The sequence below is a fragment of the Enhydra lutris genome, unplaced genomic scaffold (assembly GCF_002288905.1).
Source record: "Enhydra lutris kenyoni isolate GAN:26980312 unplaced genomic scaffold, ASM228890v2 scaffoldscaffold38, whole genome shotgun sequence".
NCBI lineage: Eukaryota > Metazoa > Chordata > Mammalia > Carnivora > Mustelidae > Enhydra > Enhydra lutris.
The window spans coordinates 7,473,171-7,492,856 of record NW_019154122.1 but is presented as its reverse complement, the minus strand read 5'-3'; the positions used below and the strand labels follow the sequence as shown (position 1 = coordinate 7,492,856).

The following is a 19,686-nucleotide window of genomic DNA, read 5'->3' as shown; positions in this document are numbered from 1 at the left end:
TTTGCCTTCCTACTGGCCAGGGGTTCCAGCAGGGTTCAAGACAGGGCCGGGCCACCTCCATGCACTGCTGTCCTGGCCAGAGAGACCGACTGGTGGGGTTGAGCACAGGGAACAGGCCCCAGAGAGCCATCTGGCCTGTGGTTTGGGGCAGCAGGTGCAAGAGGAGCGAGCAGCTAGTGGCTCTTGATGACAGCCGGTCAAAGACGGAGACCCTGGCCCCCGTGGGCAGCCTTGCCAGCCCCTCGGCCTTCCGGTGCTGGCGGGCTTGTCTGTGGAGTAGTTCTGTTGTTGAGCGGGGTGGAACCAGATGTCCAGCACCCCTTCCTTCCTCCACTGTGCTTTTCTGGAGGAATGCAGGGAGATCTAGGAGGGAGGCTGGTGCAGGCCAGCCCTGTCGTCATCTTCTTGTGGCTTAGGGCATTCATGCGTCCACCATGAGCCTCATTTCCTCATCTGTAAAATAAAGCGGGGTGGGTGTTAGTGGTTTTCAACAAATCTTATCCAGATGTTGCTTAGTTCGAAAAATCGGTAGCGGGCCCAGAGTATCATTCAGGCACCTCCTTGCCAGAAGGTTCTAGGAGAGCACTGGTCAAATGTGAGTACATAGGAGTTGCCTGGAGATCCTGTGAAACCTGTCACTTTCCGGTCTCCAAGGATTCTCATTCGGGACCTGCATGGGGCCCCCAAATCTGCAGGTTTGACAATCCCCACAGGTGGTTTGGACAGAGGTCCTGCTGCTAAACGTTGGCATCTCTGACACCTTGATGCTCAGCCCCTGTGTGCCTTCTGTGTCTCCGCAGCTTGGGGCCTTGGTCCACAGTCCTGTCAGCTGTCCCCTGCTGGGCTTCTCAGCGGTCAGCACGTCCCTTCCACAGGGCTACCTCTGGGTAAGTCACTCCCGAGCCCAGCCAGGGATTGTGGCCTCAGGACAGAAGCAGGGAGGGCAGCAGTGGGAAGGCGATGCTGGAAAATGCCTGCTGGCCCCGTCATGTGCACCTTCACCCAGAAGGTCTTCCTGGGAACCTCCGTGCCAGGCTCTGTGCTCAGAGTTGGCAGACGTGGGTTCATCCAAGGCAGCAGAAGACAGGGGACAAGAAGGGAGAGTGACTCTTGCAAATGGTCATGTGCCATGAGGGAAATGAACGAAGCTGTGCAGAGTACCTGGGTGGCAGGGGCTTCACCCTGGGGGTCAGGGAGCAGGGCTGGTATTGCCCAGTTCTGACAGCAATCCCAGCCGCCTTCTCTCCCCCTGGGATTCCTGGCAGAGCCTCTTTTCATTCAAATAGGCCCCCGTATGCTCTTTGTGGCACAGACTGTGCTTTCCCAGGGACTCCCGGAGGGTCCACCTCCCCGTCGCTCAGGCCACCTTTCAGCTCCTGCTTATTCCTGTCTCCAGGCCCTCAGGCAGGAAAACTCTGGCTCACCCTTTAGAGTCCATCCCATATATTCTCTCTGAGGGAGATTTGTTCCTCACTGTTTCCCCAGTATCTAACATGTGCTATATCCATCCATCGACCAATCAGATGATTGATTGATCGATCCATCTATCCATCACTTATCCATATAATCATCCATCCATCCATCCGTCCGTCCGTCCGTCCATCCATCCACTTATCCGTGAGAGTCATCCATCTGTCCGTCCATTCATCCATCCATCCATCCATCCATATAATCACCTACTACCCATCTATCCATCCACTTATCCATAATAATCATCCATCGGTCCATCCGTCCATCCATCCATCTGTCCATCCATCCATATTATCATCCATCCGTCAATCCATCCACTTATCCATTGTAATCACCCATCTGTCCATCCGTCCATCCATTCATCCATCCATCCATATAATCATCTACCCATCCATCCACTTATCCATAATGATCATCCAATGGCCTGTCCATCCATCCATCCATCCATCCATCCATCTGTATAATCATCCATTCATCCATTCACTTGCCCATAGAATCATCCATCCGTCCATCCATCCGTTCACTTCCATATCATCATCCGTCCATCTGTCCATGCATCTACCCACTCTTGTCTCCCTTCCTTCCATCCATCCGTTTATCCGTCTGTTCATCTGTTCAGCAAGTGTATATTAAGTGCTTGCCACTGGCTAAGAATAGAGGTGGAATGGTGAACCAGACAGAGGAGGACATTGTAAAGGGGCAGACATATGTTCACTATTTGTTGGTTGAAATTCACTCTAAAGTTGGAGAAACAGAGAGCTGACGGGTATCTGGTCTACCTCGGCTCCTTGCCTGAGTTCCTTTGGGCCCTGAATCTAATCTGTTGCCATGGCAGCTGGGGAAGAGTGACTTTCAGGGACAGCGGGATGTGTGGGGGCAGGAGAGGGGACGCTCTTCCCGATGCCTAACCTCAGTATCAGTAGAAATTTGGGACAGTTCACCGGGAAGGCAGGCTCCGAGCTCTGTCCCCACCCTGGTGGCTGTGCCTGATGGCCTGTCTGGGTCTCCACTGCAGGTTGGGGGCGGGCAGGAAGGTGCAGGGGGCCAGGTTGAGATCTTCTCCTTGAACCGGCCCTCGCCCCGCACGGTCAAGTCCTTCCCGCTGGCGGCCCCTGTGCTCTGCATGGAGTACATTCCCGAGCCAGAAGAAGGGGAGAGTGGAGACGAGAGCCACATGGCCCCTGACCCCTCGACCACAGTGCATCCGACCATCTGTCTCGGGCTCCAGGATGGCAGGTGAGGGGCCTGGGGCAGAGGAGCACATCACTGCTTCCTTTCTTTCTGTGGCTGTGAGGCCGGCATCATTGCCCCATTCTGCGCGGGAAACTGAGGGGTAGCAGCCTGGGGGGTCAGCTAGAAGACGGCATGTCTGGGTTCCCACTTGGGTCTGTGTGGTCCTGAAGACAGTCCTCTTAGCACCTCTGTCTGCCCCCTCTCCAGCCTCCCACCTGCTTCTCCCTGGGGCAGGGGTGGGGAGGGTGCCATCCTTAAAAGACCCTGGGAAAGCCCAGCCTCCTGAAGGCAGAACAGCAGCCTCTAGGTAGGGGAGGGAGGCCTCTCTGGAGGGCCTGCAGGGCAGTGGGGGCAGGGTCTCCATGAGTCACTCAGGTGGTCACCTGAGTCACCCCCGCCCCTGCAGCATCCTGGTTTACGGCAGTGTGGACATGGGTACCCAGTGCCTGGCGACCTGCAGGAGCCCCGGTCTGCAGCCTGTGCTCTGCCTGTGCCACAGCCCCTTCCACCTGTTTGCTGGTCTGCAGGATGGGACCCTCGCCGCCTACCCTCGGACCAGCGGTGAGGAGGCTGGGGGGTGGTGGGGGGCAGCCCTGGGCACTGACTAGGAGCCGTACTAGCACGGTGGTGGGAGACAGGCTGAGGAGGCAGCTTGGAAACAAATCAGGGAATCTGGGGGTAGTTGGAGATCCCTGATCCCCACTGGGGTCCCTGAGTGAACGGGGTGCTCACTGCCATGCAGGCAGCTCCCCCCGCCCCCGTTGGCAGGAGGTGGCTGTGTCCAGTGGTGAGCAAATTGCTTTGCGCCTGGGTCTTCTCATCTGTAAAATGGACATGATGTTAGTACCACGGCTCACGGGTCCCAGTGGGTTCAACAACTTGGCGAAGGCACAGCCTTGGGCCTGGCAGAGTGAGTGCTTACTGACGTTAAGCATTTGCACCTGTCATGTTACTGAGCCACCTGCCACGGGATGCATCCGAGGGTGATGTCTGGAAGACAAGGCTGGTGGTGTTCGGTGTTCAGCTGCTGAGTCCCGGGAACACTCAGAGCTTAATGTGTGCACTTCCTCTGAGTTCTCACCACTGCCTGCGAGATTGGCCAAAGCTGCGACCCTGGGAGGGGGCACGGTCTGTGCACAGCATGAAGAGGGCCGCAGTCCCTGTCCCGTCTGCTAGCTCAGCTCCTACGGTTCCAAGATATGTGCTGGGGGGAGGGCAGCCGCCCCCACTGTGCCCAGAGAGGGCTGAGGAGTCTGAAGCTCCCCAACCCACAGGCACCATCCTCCCTCCTCTCCCTCCCCTGCCTCTTGTCCCCTCCCCCCTCCCCTCTCCCTCCCCTCCCTCTCCTCCCCTCCTTCTCCTCCTCTCCCTACCCCCTCCCCTCTCCCTCCCCCCCTCCCCCAGCCTCTAATTGCTGCGTCATCACTGCCTGTTGCAGGGTTATAAACGGATATTTGTACTGAGCTATTTTTTTGCCACTTGGCACTGTGTTGGTATTTTTAATTAGCTTTTGATAAGGCATTTATAGTTTTTAATTAAAGGGGGAAGAGGGAGGGAAAAAAATCCCTTTCACCGACAGACACTGCATGTGTGTCAATGTAAATATGGGCTCCAGTGTTTGGAGGTTTGGATGTGGGTTCCAAAGGGACACCCCCTTCCCTGGCTCCCCCTGAATCCTGTGAGCCTGCCTTCTGCTCTGGCCTCCTGGTCCCCACTTTGGGTTGCCCTGCGCGCTTTGCCCCTTGGTTCCTGACTTGTTGGTTTGGGCACGGGGGTTGGGGGGTGAGGCGGTGTCTCAGATGGCTGTGGCCACCATAATGAAATGTCACCAACTGAGTTTATTTATTTATTTTTAAAATTTTATTTATTAAATTTTATTTATTTGTCAGAGGGAGAGAGCAAGTGCGTGAGCATTAGCAGGGAGAGCCACAGCAGGCAGAGGGAGAAGCAGGCTCCCCACTGAGCAGGAAGCCTGACACAGGGCTGGATCCCAGGATCCTGGGATCATGACCTGAGCCGAAGGCAGACTGAGTGAGCCACCCAGTTGCCCCCACCAACTGAGTTTAAATAACATAAATGTATTGGGGAAAACAAGGCCCAGCAAGGGAAGCCTATTGGAGCTTTGTCCTCTAATGGGGGACATCTGTCCCTTGTCCTTTTTGGTATAAAAATATCACTATTATTAAATTTTACCAGTTTATCATTCTGTCCTGGAGTCAGGACTTCCTGGGGGATGTCTGAGATGCCAGCAGGGGGAGGAGTGGTCAGCACGCATGTGACCCTCAGGGGTGTCAGACCCTAGCCCCTTCCCCTGGCCGCCATGACCACTCTCTGTGCCGGAGAAATATAGGGAGACAGTACAAGGGCTCTGGTGGTCAAAACTTCTGTGCCCCTGGGGCAGAGCCCCCATCTCCCTGTTTTCAGGTGTGGTCCCAGCATCCCCAGCTGCTTCCTCACTGGGAGAGGTCACCCTCCACCAGCCTCCCGCCAGAGTGGCTCCGGTTCTGGCCACGCACATGCAGTACTTACCTCTGGCCACTGGGAGGCGCCAAAGCCTTGTGTTTTGTGGTTCTGGTGCCGGGGTTGAGGGGTCAGTGTCCCCCCAGTGGAGGCCTGGCCACCTTGTGGTCACTCACCACCCCGGCCCCAGAGCCCTTTGGGAACTCCAGGAAGCTGAGAGGGCAGCAGGGGTTGGGAAGGAGGCTGGGGCCAGTCAGCATGGTTCACATCCTGCTCGGCCTGTCACCCCTTGGGTGGCTCTGCAGCTTTGTTCTCCAGGAGTCCGTTGTCACATGGTCAGGTGGCCTCCGCACCTGCCCGTGCGGACCACTGTGCTGTGGCCAACGACACCAAACAGGAGCTCACGGGCGCCGGATACTTTCTGGCCCTGTCACCTGGGCTGGTTGTTTAAACTCTGCGTCTGTTTTCTCAGCGTAAAACAGGGATAAGAATAGAATCTTCCATGTAGACTTGCCAGGAGTTAGGGAGATAATTCACGAAAAGAGTGTCTGGCGCGTGCCAGCATTCAGCGGTGCCAGCAACAGCCGCTGGTGGCCCTTGCCGTGGGCCGACCCTGTGCTCAGCATTCCCCACGCGGCCCCCGGCCCTACAGCCCCGGCCGCGGGCAGGCACGGTCGTGCCCCTTGGACAGGTGAGGCTCTGAGAGGTGAAGCCACCGTCCGGGGTCTGGCAGATGTTCGGGGGCCGCGGCCGGGATCCCGGCCCAGTCTGCTTCCCAGGTGCTCATGTTCACGGGCCGGGAAGACCCTATGCCCAGGCTCCTAGCTGAGTGGGGAGTCTGCCCATTTTAAGTAGGACGGAAGGGCAAGGGGAGAACCTGTTTCACAGGTGGGGAAGGCAGAGGGAGAGGGAAAGCCCAGGGGAGGGGAGTGGTAGGAGGTGTGGTCTCTCCTCCGAGGGCTCCTCCCAAGACCACCCCTCCCAGCAGCGGCTTCCGCCACTCTGTACCCCGCTGTGCCCCCAGCACCTGGCCCATGGAGACAGTCTGTGCTAGGGTTCCTTCGGACTCCTTCCAGGGGCTGGTGGGGAGCATGTGGGATGGCTGGGCACTGAGAAACCAGCAGCAGGCTCTGTCCTCCTCCCAGGCCCCAGCCACTGCTGCCTGTGTCCAGAGTATGGGCCCTCATTCCCTTACCTGGCACACGGGCAGGACAGGGCGGCCGCTGGGGCTCTGTGTGGCATTGGGTGTGACCTTGGAGAAACAGCAGCCTCTGCGGGCACTGCTCACGTGCCAGGGAACATTCTTGGCACATTCTTGGGTGGGCTGAGCCTCCTGGGGTGGGCAGGAGAGAATTTTGTTCTGAGCCAGGCCAGGTCCCTTGGTGTGCTTTGTTTTCAGGGGCAGTAGACTGGGCACTAATGGCCTCTCAGACTTCCTCTTCTGACCCTGGAGGTGGCAGCCTCTCTGGAGGAGGAAGGGCATCAGAGATCTTGGCAAAGGGGACAGAGTGCCCCAGAGGTGGCAAGATCTCTGAGTTGGCAAGAGTCAGCCAGAAACATCTAGTAAAAATCCTCAGAGACAGTCTGGGTGGTTCCCCCCATTTTACAGATGGGGAGACTGAGGCCTTGAGAACAGGGAGACGTGTGCTCCAAGTCCTAATTGAGTTTCTAGGAGAACCCGGGCCAGCTCAGGGCACTTCCCACCATTTCGAGCTGCCTCCTTGGCCGGCCACACGGATGCCACGTCTTCTGGGAAGCCTCTCCGGATTGCCCCCACCCCCACCCCAGCAGAGGGTGCTGTCTGTCTCAGCACTCCTCGAGGCCTCTGTGCTCGTCTGCTCACCTGTGCCTGGCAGCTTGTGTGGGGACTGCTGACTAGCCCCGTGGTCTCTCCTGCCAAAAGGGTTTTCTTGGAGGGCAGGGTCTGTGTCAGACTCCTTCCTGTCCTCGCCGTACCCACACCCGGCTTGGCCTGGGTTGCTGCTCACTAAGTGTGTGCGGGATGAACGAAGGAACAGGGTGGCAGGGGGCGGGGCGGGGGAATCCATGTGGAAAAGAGGGGCATAGAGGAGGGAAGGAGAGTGAACTGGGGGATACAGCCCTGGGGGTGCATAATGGAGGCAGATAGGAACAGCCCCGTCCCTTTGGAGGAGGGAGAAGGGCCATAGAGAAGGGTGAGAGGGTGTTGTGGGGCTGCTGGGCCCACTGCTGAGGGTTCCTGACAGTTCCCAAGGGTTGAGGAGCCCTGGGCCCCTGTGTGCCATTCCCTCCCCTGCCCGCCCCCTGCCCCATTCTGACCTGCTGCTTTCCTCTCCCTGCAGGAGGTGTCCCCTGGGACCTGGAGAGCCCTCCTGTGTGCCTGACTGTGGGGACAGGACCCATCCGCACCCTGCTGAGCCTGGAGGATGCTGTGTGGGCCAGCTGTGGGCCTCGGGTCACCGTGGTGGATGCCACTACCTTGCAGACTCAGGTACTGGCCTCACCTTGTGGCTCAAGGCCGCAGGCCTCCAGGCCACCTGCTGGGCACATCCTCGTGGATGTCCTCCCTGGCGTCTCGTGCCCTCCCTGGCGTTGTGCTCAGGCCCAGCTGCATCTCAGGGATCTGAGTTTGTTGAGAAGCACAGTGGGTCCCATGTCGCTGCTGGGCCCTGTCATCCGCCCCAGCATGCATCCCTAGGGCTGCCTGGAGGGGAAGAGTCCCGACTACTGGGCTGAGCCGTGATCCGGCCCCTAGCCTGGGTCTCTTGCTGCCTGTGGGGCAGGGACTGGGAGCCCAGCCTTACACCGTACCCAGGACCCGGCTGTGCCAAGGGGAGGCTGGTGGATGCAGCTGTCCTGGAGGCTGGGCTCTTTAATTTCCTTTTCTAGGATTTATTTATTTACTTACTTGAGAGAGAGAGAAAGAGGGAGGGAGAGGGAATGAGAGCAGGCAGAGGGAGAGAGGGAAATCTTCAAGCAGACTCGCCGCTGAGCATGGAGCCTGACGCGGGGCTCAATCTCACGACCCCAAGATCACGTGATCACAACCCGAGCCGAAATCAAGAGTGGGATGCTTAACCAACTGATCCAGCCGGGCGCCCTGGGCTCTTTGATCAGTGTGGAGGGGGATGCTGCTGGGTCCTCCTTGCCCAGCTGTGAGCTGAGTGCTGCCTGTGCCTTGGCCATCCGGATGGGGCCTGGTCACATGGCTCCGGCCTGGCTCACCCTGGGCCCGTGCCTGTAACTGACCCACAGCATTGCCCACCCTGCTTCCCCACACCGCAGGGCCCACCCTGGGCCTCAGGCATGGACGAGGGCGTGGGCGCCCCCCCCCACCCCCGCGCAGTGGTATTTTGGTGATGTTTGCCTTCATTTGATTTGTTTGGATTGTGAGCTTGGCGTGGGGCCTTGGTAATCGGGCCTGGAGTAGAGGTCTGGTTATAGGCTCGGGTTCGGAGCAGACAGGCCCCCTGGGTGAGCTGCTGTGAGGTCACGATGGCCGTTTGCCCGCCGGCTCGTCTCTGTAGATGGGCTGTGAGCTGGCTACATGATAGCCAGGCGAGATCACCAAGGGAATCCTGCCACTGTAGGATCGCAGGTTGAGGGCTGGATCAGGTAGGGAAACTGAGGCCTAGGGAGCTGTGGGCGAGCCCTGGGACCCTGTCTTGAGTCTCCAGATCATGGTGCTCACTTTCCCATGTTTGTTGGAACCCGAGGGGCAGTCCTGGAGCTGTAGGCGCCCGGCTTTGCGACCCAGCACGGCTGCTCACCGGCTGGTGACTCGTTTGGGCCCCATTTGTGAACCCTGGTTTCCCGTTGGTGAAAGGGGGCTCCGTATTGCTTCCTGGGGGTCCTCTCATGCCCTGAGGTAATGCTTGGGCGCCACCGTCCTGGTCAGGGCTGGCGCCGGGACATATTTGATGAGAGGCCCCTCCCGGTGCAGGGCGTGGAGGAGGAGGGATTACCGGCTGGCCCGTGAGCCGGTGGGGGGTGGGTGGGAGACAGTGCTCTGCACAGAACTGGAGGGTTTAGGCTTTGAGCTGTCATCATCCTTCAGGCAGCAGCCTCCCCAAATGCTTTCGAGGACCAGTGACTTCACTGGTGCTGTTGGGCCGGGCTGGTGGGTAGGGGGTTTCTGGGGAGGGCCAGGGAGGCCGTAAGAGGAAGAAGGTTGCTGGTTTTTTTTTTTTCCTGAGGGGAAGCCAGAGTGGGGAGGAGAGCCCTGAGCAGCTGTAGCCACAGACCTCCTTCCCAGCCCCTGGTTTGCTTGGGGGGGCTTGCCTGCTACCCCTCCCCACAAACCGGCCCCAAGGGCCTCTCACCTCCTCCACCTGCTGAGAGGAAGGAGAGCAGGGAGAGCTGGTTCCCCCAGGGTCTTTGGGGTCCCTGAGGGTCTCAAGCCACTTGGCAGGAGGGAGGACGAAGCCCGTCCGATTCCTTGGCCGGCCCCGTGCGGCTCCTCCCCCACTGTCCCTGCTTTGTCCCTACATCAGGCCCGGGTGCCTTCCTGGCTTTCTCCTGCTAGTACCCTGTGTGACTTCCAGTCCTTGCGGAGGAGAGCTGCGGTGAGCACTGGGGTCCAGTTGAGGGCAGCTGGGAAAGTGGGGAGGGGTCCCAGTCCTGCACATGGCAGCGTCCGGACTGACGGGGGGAGACCCAGGCCTGCCCCGGAGGGCCTCCCATCTGAAGGGGGAGACACGCCTGCCCTTGAGGGCCTCCAGTCTGGTGGAGAGACACAAACTCTATTGTCTGTGTGGGAAGAGTGAGCCCAGAGACACGAAGAAGCCAAGAGCGGAGGGAGGCTGAGATGGAAACGGGCCGAGCAGGCCTTCCGAGGGCCCTGTTGGCCAAAGGACACTCTCAGCGCTGCCAGCAGGGGCAACGGAGGGAGAGGGAGGAGGCAGCTGGGGATGCTGGGAGGCAGCCTGTGAACCAAGAGGTCTCTCTAAAGAAGACTCGTGTAAGGAAGGGTCCAGAGGACCCAGGAACCACATGGGGGCCAGCGGCTCATGGTCGCTGGGGAGGTGTGAGCCACAGGACCTGAGCCCTGGTGCGAGCTGGGTCCCCAGTGCTCCCCACCCCAGGGCCCTGCGACTTTCTAGGGGGGGGTTGGATCGGGAGGCATCACCCAGGGCCATGGCCCCCATCTCCGTCCTAGCCATGCCCCTCTTGGGTTCCCTGGACACCCCACTCCCTGGGAGGTGTGGTTGGCTGCTGGCTGCTTCAGATGGCCCTGGCTGTGTCCTGCCAAGCTCTGAACCCTTGGGCAAGGTACTGAGCCCTCCTGGGCCTCCGTGGCACCACCTAGAGAATGCGATGCTGGTAGGACCCCGCAGAGGGCTGAATGAGAACACTTAGGTGCGGAAGGGCTGATTCACACAGGACCCGGCACACGGCACGTGCTCAAGCATCGCTGGTTGTCACTCTAATTACTCGCCTTACTTATGTCCTTCCTTCTTACCGTATACGGGGCTTACCTGCAGATTCAAACTCCCTTTGAGTTGGTGCTGCTGGTGGGTGTGGGGCGTGCGTCTGTGTGGCGGGTCTACCATCCTGGCTTTGCTGACAGCTGTCCCGGGAGCGTGAGACAGACGGATGAAGGGCAGGACAGGGACGGGGCTGGGTCTTGGCTCTCCTTCCCCCGCTCCTGCACTCACCAGCCGCAGTGCAGTCCTGCCCGGCCCCGAAGCTCAGCTCTGGCCCCACCGTCCCTGGGGCCGAGCAGCCACCAGGCTCCAGCTCGAGGCTGCGATGATTTAAGATTAGTTCTGGACCAGCTGCTCTCAAGAAGGGGATCAATATGGCCTTCTACCTGCTTTGCATGCCGCAGAGGACATCGGGAGGGCGTTGGGTGAGGGGAGGCAGGACGGAGGAAGGGGTGGCAGGTCGGAGGGAGCACGCGCCCTGTCTGCAGCTGGGGAAATTGAAAAGTTTGTGTGCTGCGCGGTGTGGGCAGCTCACCCTCAGTACACACTGCGTTCGGCCAGGTAACGAGGTGATTGCCATGCATGTTTAATGAGGCTGCACGCCTGCCTCTGCTTAGAAGAGAGGAAGCCTGCCCACCTTCGCCCTGGGGTTCTGGAAACAGCCCCGTCTGGCTGCTGCCTAATGATGCCATCTGTGGGGCCCGGCTCGCGGCTGGCCGGGCCTGGAGGAGCAGGCCGTAGAGCCGGCTGCCCTCCCAGGGCTCAGCGCACATCTTTGCAGAAGGCTTTACTTCAGAGGAAGGGCTTTGCTTATCTGCGGTGACGTGGTTCCTTCTCCCCAGGCCAGAGAAGAGCCTCCGTGGGGATTTGCCATGCTCAGAGCTAACTGCTCCCTGCTCCGAGCCAAGAGGCCCGGGAGTGTGCCCGTGGCTGAAGGCGTGCCTAGCGGGGCCCCGGCCCAGATGTAGAGACCTAGGGAGTTAATCTAGGGATTGTGTTAACTCCAAGGAGCTTTCCCTGATTTTTACCACTCCCGGGAGAATCGTACTAACCGGCACATACGGATCGGGGATGGGTTTTAAGTACTTTACAGGTATTAACTTGTTTCTTCTTCAAATCACCCTATGAGATGAGCATTATTATTATTCCCACACTATGGATGAGGAAACAGAGGTACAGAGAGGTTAAGTGGCTTGCCCCAGGTCACACAGCTAGAAGGAGGCAGAACTGGGAGCTGAACATGGCCGTCTGACTCCCGAGTCTGCTCTCGATCTCGGTGTTGGCTGCCTGGGTAAGCAGAAGGCTGCGTCCTTCAGGCCGCGTGTGTCCCCTGCAGTTTCTTTCCTACCACGTGTACCTCCTCAGAACTCTGATTTGCTGACGCACAATCCTTTCCCACCAACGCGGCTCCCGGCCAAGAGTTCCAGCCTGTTCATTTTCCTTTCCCCGCGTCTGGCTTAACATCGTGGTGCTCAGAGTCAGTAGTCACAGTGGTTGGAGAGATGGGTGTCCTGATCCCCAGGCCCTCTGTGTTGGGGTGCTGGAGGGATGGACACGAGTATGACCTGGTCTCAGCTCCTTGGAGCTCAGAGTCCAGTGTGGGGAGCAGACCCGGGAGGCTCAGGGTCAGCCCAGGGTGAGGAGACTGTGAGGGGGCAAGCCCACGCCCAGTGGGAACCCAGGGGAGGCATGAGGGCTGTCAGATCCAGCCAGAGGAGGGACAGGAGCAGGAGGGGTTCCTGGAGGTCAGGAACCCTGAGCAGAACTGGGCAGGTGTGTGGCTGTGGGGAGGGCAGGAGGAGAGGAGGCAGGGAAGTTGCTCGGAGCAGAGAAGGCCCCAGGAACTGGGTTAGGGTCGGCCCCACAGAGCACAGACGATGTTTGGAGGGCTCCCTGGGGACAGGCCTCTGCCTGCACCCCTGCCCCCACCAGCTGTCTCTATTTAGGTCCACTTGGACCCCCGCAGCCACCCCTGACCTTGCTGAGCCTGCCCCCTGCGGAGCCAGCGCCCACAGTGTGTCTCCGGGTTTGACGCTTGCCCACCAATGGCTTGTTCGGCTCCTTGATCCCAGTGGAGCAGCCGCGAGACCTGTTAAATAATAATGTAGCTCGCCAGGGCCTGTGTCAACACCGCATCCTCGTGTTCATTATCTAGATTGGCACCTTCAAAGTCTAATCCAGTCCTACGGAGTTCATTTTAACCGATTGCTGGAGGGGAAGCCAGCTGTGGGATGATTGTCGCATCTTAATTAAAGAATAAACTTATTGGGGACAGGTCGCCTGAAAAGTGCCAGAACATGGGGCAGGTTGTGTCAGTGTTTTCGCACGGGGTAGCCCCTGTCCCGCAGGGCTGTGGCGAGGGTTCATCGGGGCAACCTCTGTCTCATGAGACCCCAGCTCCCCCTGGCTGTCGGACAAGTCTGTCTGGACCACCTCCCCTCCTCCACACGTGCTGGGTCACACCGCCCCCACCCACCCCCTGCCCCGTGACCCGCCACTGCAGTGCTGAGCTCCTTCTCAGCCCTGGCCACAGCGGCACGTTGACATTTTGGGGACAGTTACCGGATTAACTACACCGAGGCTGTGTAGGGCAGGACCACGCCTGGTGGGCTCCCAGCGCACCCCAGGTGCTGACCAGGCCGATGTGCATCGGGGGCTGCTCAGTGCAGGGCTGTGATGGGCAGTTTCCCTCCGGGGAGTGGGCTCTGGAGGAGGTGGTCGGGGAGGGGAGATCTGGGCAGGGCGTGTGCTGTTAATCTGCTTCAGAGCTCAGCGCAGAGCACAGGAAGGACGCTTCCTGCTTCCCGGAGTGCACGCTGTCACTAATCCCACCTTGCTCTGCTCCCTACCTCCCGCTGCCACCACACCCTCGGTGTCCCGCCGCTGGCCTCCGATACGGGCACTGATGCAGATTGTCATCAGGCATGCCTGACAAGAAACTTCCCTGGATTCCTGAACACCAGCAGCCCCCAGAAGTCCCCCTGCCCGCCCCCACATAGAGCCGCCTTCCCCACCCTTAATTTTCACGTTTAGTGCCCAAACTTAGTTTGCATGTATTAGCTGTTGTAAATCTATCATAACAGTGTGACGTGGCATGAATAATGCATCGCTGGGCTGTATTAGTTTTCTGTCTTCTATCTTATTTATGACACAAAACTGGTGGGAATTTGCAAAAGCGAAATCTAGGCGCAAGGCTTCTTGGGTAATGGTATGCAAATTGGCGTGAAGGCGGAAAGATTCACCCAGTCCTCGGGGTGCCTGAGCCCCAGCATGTGGGCCACCTGGGCGAGCGGGGCAGGGCTCCTGTCACTGCAGGGAGTCATTCCTGTCCCACAGTTTTGTCTTAATTTTTTGTAAGTGTATGTGTCACTGCTGCTGTCATCCTATTATGTCTTAAAAATGAAAAGTTGGCAGGTGAAACTCGAGACATTGATTGTCTAAAGGTTGCAGAGACTTCCCAGGAGGTTCAGACAAGGAGTGTTTTCCAGCAGCAGGAAGAATTGAGGTTAGACTTTCAGAAGACCTTCCTTTCAGGAAGCTTGTGAAGGATGGGGGTGGGGGGGTTTGGGGGATCCGTGGGGCCCCCTCCTGGGGGAGTGTTGAGGAGCCAGGCATGGCTCAGGGTCCCGCTCTGCTCCAGGGGTCTAGGGGTTGTGAGGAGGGAGGTATGTTGACAGAGGCCCTGGGGGGGCTGGGGCTGCCTAAGGGGCAGGGCTCCAGGCCCCCTGTCTCTGCACCGGGATGAGCTCAGAGCTTCCCTGTATCCCATATTTGGTCTCCCCCTGTCCTGGAAGACTTAGGTTGGTAAAGGATTTCGTGGTGTAAAAACAAATGGTTTGAAGCTGTCGGCTTAGGGAGCAGGTTCTGTGAAGCCGTGGAGGAGCCTAGGGAAGTGGTGGGGAGAAGGCAGATGGAGGAAGATGTGGAGGGATCAGATGGGGGACAGGAGGTGAGGGAGGGGCAGGTGACAGCGACAGGTGGCAGTCCTTGGCCTCGGAGCCCCTGCCCCCCCCCCAGCATCTCTGGCTGTCAATCTGTCCTTCCATCCGTGTAGTTCTTCTATGTCCCCCCACTCCTCTGTGGCCACTCTCCCCTCTGAACCCTGCTACAGGGGGAGGGGAGGTTGGACACCTTAGGAGCAGCTGCCCAGCCCCCCAGAAACTGGCAAAGATACACAGGGTCATGGATGGACCCCTGAACGCCAGGCCCTGGGCTGAGCCTTCCTACAGGGGAGGCTGGGAGCCTGAGCCCAGGACCATACCCCAGGTGTCATCACAGATTGAGTGAGATCACACAGGGAGGGCTTAGACCAGCGTCTGCCACACTCAAACCATTACATGACAGTCATCTCACGCCAGGCAGCCGGGCAGGGGGAGGGTCTGCCGGGCTGGAAGCTGTAAGGGAGCAGTCCTGTTCCCGTGTCTGAGTGGGCTCGCGTGGCGGTCAGTGTGGGCTCGGGAGCTGGGCTGGCTGGCTTTGGCCCCTGGCTCCACCACGGTGTGCCTCCATTTCCCCACCTGTAAAATGGGGATAATTATAGAACTGGCCCCCCCCCCCCGCCCCCCGGCTAAGCAGCTGGATGCATGTGAAGCACAACGTGTCACAGCTGTTTTACCAGGAAAGACTTGGTCAAGATCACGTGGGGCACGGGTGGTGGAACTGGGATCTCCAGCTCCTCTCACTCCAGTGCTCGGTCCCGAAGCCTGGGGTCCGTCGTGTCGGGCTTGGATGGCCAGAGGTAAAGGGCCAGCTGTCGGCTCCCCTGGATACCTGGGGAGAGAGGGCAGTGGGGTGAGACAGTGGCCAGCCCAAGTCCTGACCCAGAGTAGATGTCCCCTGCGCCGGTGCTCTGCTGTGGGGCAGACATGCCTTCCACTGAGCCCAGCAGCCCAGGAGAGGAGTGACAGTGTGGCGGGGCGGGAACCAGGCTTCCTGGAGCAGGTTCAGTGAGAAAGGGTATGAGCAGACGCAGGGGGAGAGGACAGCTTGTGTGTGTGAATGTGTGTGTGCACCTGCACGTGTGTGCAAGTGAGAGGGGAAATGGGTCGATTATATTCACCTCGTTTAGTCCCTGGCTGTAGCTTGAATCCTGCTGACAGCATCCAGTCGGGCTCTGGAGACCTGGGTCAAGCCTGGAATCATTCCCTGATCCCCGAGCTTCCCCTTCCCCCACCCAGCAGTCTTGGGTGCAGATCTGGGCCTGGAGCTGAGACGTGAGCCTTCCTGGCGCCCCTCACACCCTCAGCAGGAGGGCAGCACAGCGACCTTGGCCGAGCCTGCTCACTTCTGCTGCTGTGGCCAAGGGGAGTCCAGAACAGTGGGAAGAGGTCATATGTGCTTAGTGACAAGCAGGTGTCGTGTGGGGATTTTTAACTTTTGGGGGGGCAAGGTGGTTTTCAGGCTCTTTGGAGATGTTGGCAAAAGTGGTAGACCATCTTTCTAGAAGAATGTACCAAAGGTGCCAAATATTTCGCACTTAGTTCCAAAATGGGTTGTTAAAAGTTTGGAACAGGTTCTCCTTCTTGGAGCAGGCAGGGCCATCCATCTGTCTGTCCCTTTTCAGTACCCATGTGGCCCTGAGCTGGAAGAGGCCAGCACCAGGTCAGGTCTCTTGTAACCTTCCCCCCTCCACTTTAGAGCTGAGTCAGCTGAGCCCCAGAGCCGCTGACTGACTTGCTGGTGAGAGGTGGATGTGGATGTCACATCTGAAGTCCCCCCTCCCAAGAAATGCCCCGGAAGGACCCCACTGCTTCTGGCACATGATCCCTTGGTCGTGACCAGGTTGGACTTCAAAGACAGGGTGTGGAAGCCTGGGACGGAGCCCACATAAAGGTGTCTCTGTGTGTGACTCGAAGACTGGGTGTGGGCTGTGGTGTCCCACCAGGGTGACCGTCCATCCCGGCTTGCTCAGGATGGGGTGTCCGACTTCTGGTGCTACCACCGTGCCTCCCCCCGCAAACTGGCTGGTCACCAGTTGGAATCCTGGCGTACATTTCCTGCACAGTGACTTTGTGAGTGTCATTCAGCCTCTCTGTTTGTTTCCTCAGCTGTGAAATGTTGATAAGAGTAAGATAGATAAAGAAGGGAAGGGAGTTGTACCAATTGCCTTAAACCACAGACTGCGCCTGCCCACCTGCCCAGAGCAGCCGCTTGGAGTGGCATCCCCGTGTCTCCACCCCCACCTGTCCCCTGGCTGGCGGAGTGAGCCCGCACTCTCTTGAAACCTACCAGTTTGATGAGGAAGGCGGGTGGTGCCCTCATCCCAGGCGTCTGGGGCATGGCCCGGAGGTGGGGCTAGCCAAGGGGCAGGCACGGGCTCTGTGGGCGATCTCTGGGCCAGGCAGCCCACCCGGGGGACCGAGCAGGAAGCAGCATGGCCCCCTGCGTGTCCCCCCACCCCCGGCTCTGTGGCGGCACTGGTAGGAGATGCCTGGGGTGGGGAGTGTCCTGAGCTTGGAGTCCGGGGGTCAGGCCCAAGCCCAGCTCTGCCCCTGCCCTGCGGTGCCACCTGGGCTCAGGGTTTGGCCCCTTTTCTCTCGTAAAGGTCTCAGGCAGGAGGAAATACTGTGGCGTGGGGAGGGCCGGGCACCCAGTAGGTACCCAGCAGGCCGGAGCCGTGCCAGCCTTCTGCTATTTCTCCGTCAGCCCCCAGCCGGCCCTGAGCGCCCCAGCACTGCTTCCCAGCTCCTTGGCCTCCTCTCAGCTCTAATGACTTTGAGTGCTGAGTGGCTCACCCTGGGAATTTACAGAAACCAAGCACAGAAGCGTCACTTGGAGGCACATAAATACTGTACGACGGAGGCTGGGCTGTGTCAGCACAATTAGGAGCAGCGCCACTCACCTGAAACCCTCGGTGCACACGCCCGCAGCCGGGCAAGGGGGACAGGTGGGCTGGTGCTGGATCCCCGGTCTCTTCCCAGCTCCCTGACCAGCTCCTCACTGCAGATGGCGTGCACAGAGCTGTGGTGGTGGCCAGCCCTGCCCACGGAGCCTCCCGGGACCCCAGAGGGCAGATTCGCCTCCTGGCCCCATTGACAGGTGAGCGAGGAGAGCCAGTTACGGGGCCAGAGTGAGCCAGGAGCTGGGCGTCAGACCCAGGGCCTTTCCGCTGGCTGCCAGCTTTTTAAAAAAAATTTTTTTTTTATTTTTAAATTAAAAAAAAAATTGTCTCCTCCCCCCTAACTTATTATTTAAAGAAATTTCAAATCACAGTAAAGTTGAAAGAGTAGTACAATAAACACACCAATATCCTCTACCTAGTTAACCGACTGTTAGCATTCTGCCATAATCCCCCATATTATACGCACACTCCCTTTGCTGGCTACACCATTTAAAAGTCGGTCGCAGACATTATTACTCTTCACTCCTAAGTTGGGAAGGGTAGCAGGGCTGTCCTGCGTAACTTCTCTACATCGTGGAATTGTGTCCGTAGGGTCCGTGGTGAGGAATGGGAAACCAGCCCTGAGCCCTGCGGGCAGCAAGGTCTGGGCGTCCCTGCTGCCTGCCTCTCTCCCCCAGAACTAGCGGGACCCATGCTGCCCGCAGGCTGCCTACTCTGCCCTGTGTCCCCCAGGAGGCCCCAACCAGGAGTCCCAGGACCTGGCACCAAGAACAGGCTCCTGGCGTGGGGAGGGGTCCTGGGGAGCTGGGAGATCATGGAGGAGGGAGGGGCTGGAGCGGCCGTGCTGTTGCTCACGCATTGCGCCCTTTCCCCCCTCCCCGTGTACCACAGGGCTTGGCAGGTTTGCACAGGCCTCGTGTAAAGCCCTCCAAGCCTGGGGGAAGACTTGTTACGTCCCTGGAGAAATGAGGCTGGGTTTGCTGACTTCGCTTTTAACTGGATTCTGACAGCGGCGTGCAGGCCGGAGCGGCTGCAGACTCCGGTTCCGCTTTCCACGGCTCGAGGCCTCTGGGTTCCAGTGCGGTCTGGCCTTGTCGGAGGCCGGAGGTGCTTCTGAGCCTCCCCCTGGAGTGGGGCGGGCATCTTGCCGCACAGGGGCGAGCTCGCACACGCCTTCCTGTTGGTGTGCATGCATGTGTGCATTTGTGTGCATGTGTGTGTGCCGCGTTGGAGGAAAGTCTGCAGACAAATCCTGTTGTGTGCCCCCTTCCACCTGCTGCCCCCCCGTTTGTCCATCTGCTCGTTGATGGCGGGCCCCATGGGAAGTCAGGTCTGGCCTCAGTGGCTCACCCGTGATGGGGCTTGGTGGCTCCCCTGCTGGCCTTTCCCGGCAAGGCTGGGAGGCATCCTGTTGGGACCTGGGGCTCTGCCTGGGTCTGGGCCTGCAGGAATGTTGTCTTGAGTGCCGGCTGGTTTGGGGAGATAAGCTGCACCCCGCTCCCCGCTCCCTGCAGGGTTTCCTGGAAGGACTAAGGAGAACAAAGCCAGGATGACCCAGGCTGTGGGCAGCAGGCTTGGGGGCGAAGGCCCAGAGGATAGAGGTTGCTTGTCTCCCCTTGCACTGGGTGGACTGGGCCCAGCTTGTGGAGGCTGGGAGGGGCTTGGCCTCCCTTTAAATCCCAGAAACTCACGGCGGAGCCTCCAGGGCTGGGCCTTCACTGGGGTGGGGGTGGGGTGCTAAGGAAAGGGGAGCAGGACCCCCGCCCCCGCCCGCGCCATGTGTGAGTTCCCGGTCTGAGGGAGCAAGTAGCTCCTCATCCTCTGAATGTGCCATACCTCATACGAGATCCCCCTCCTCACCCCTGGGGAGGCCCCACTTTGATGGAGACAACATACCCCTGCCCTTGGTGAACTTCTGGGCGAGAGGGAGCTGTGGCTCCCGTCTCAGGGTCCCCCCGGTGGGGGGTGAGCTGTGCCAAAGAACCCTGCCTCCCAAGAGCAGCCTGGCACTCTGGGAGGAGAGGGTGTTGCTGGGCCCCTGAGTTTCCTGTCTCCATCAGCCTGTACCCCTCCGCCCCCCGCCAGGCCACATGCAGAGCTCAGCCACCAGGGACTGGCTGGGAAAAGCCATTGTGTTGGCTGCCTCACAGTCACGGGCCTGGTTCCCCATGGAGACCCCCCCCTCCCCCATCAGCCAGCTTCCTTCCCTCTGGGAAACTTCTTGGTGATCTGAGCCAAGGGGAGTCGGGGCCAGCCATCACTCCCTAAGCCTGCGCA

General features: G+C 59.3%; 1 protein-coding gene across 5 annotated transcripts in view; it reads left to right on the top strand.

Moving 5' to 3' along the window:
- The window catches only part of LOC111154660 (Rho guanine nucleotide exchange factor 10 like), a 101,421-nt gene that overhangs the window by 64,952 nt on the left and 16,783 nt on the right, over positions 1 to 19,686 (top strand). For all 5 annotated transcript variants that reach the window (XM_022514451.1, XM_022514450.1, XM_022514448.1 and 2 more), the window contains 4 exons: positions 801 to 887; positions 2,486 to 2,706; positions 3,110 to 3,264; positions 7,485 to 7,633. In XM_022514451.1, the coding sequence (XP_022370159.1) occupies positions 801 to 887; positions 2,486 to 2,706; positions 3,110 to 3,264; positions 7,485 to 7,633 (612 nt within the window). The remainder of the gene's footprint in view (positions 1 to 800; positions 888 to 2,485; positions 2,707 to 3,109; positions 3,265 to 7,484; positions 7,634 to 19,686) is intronic.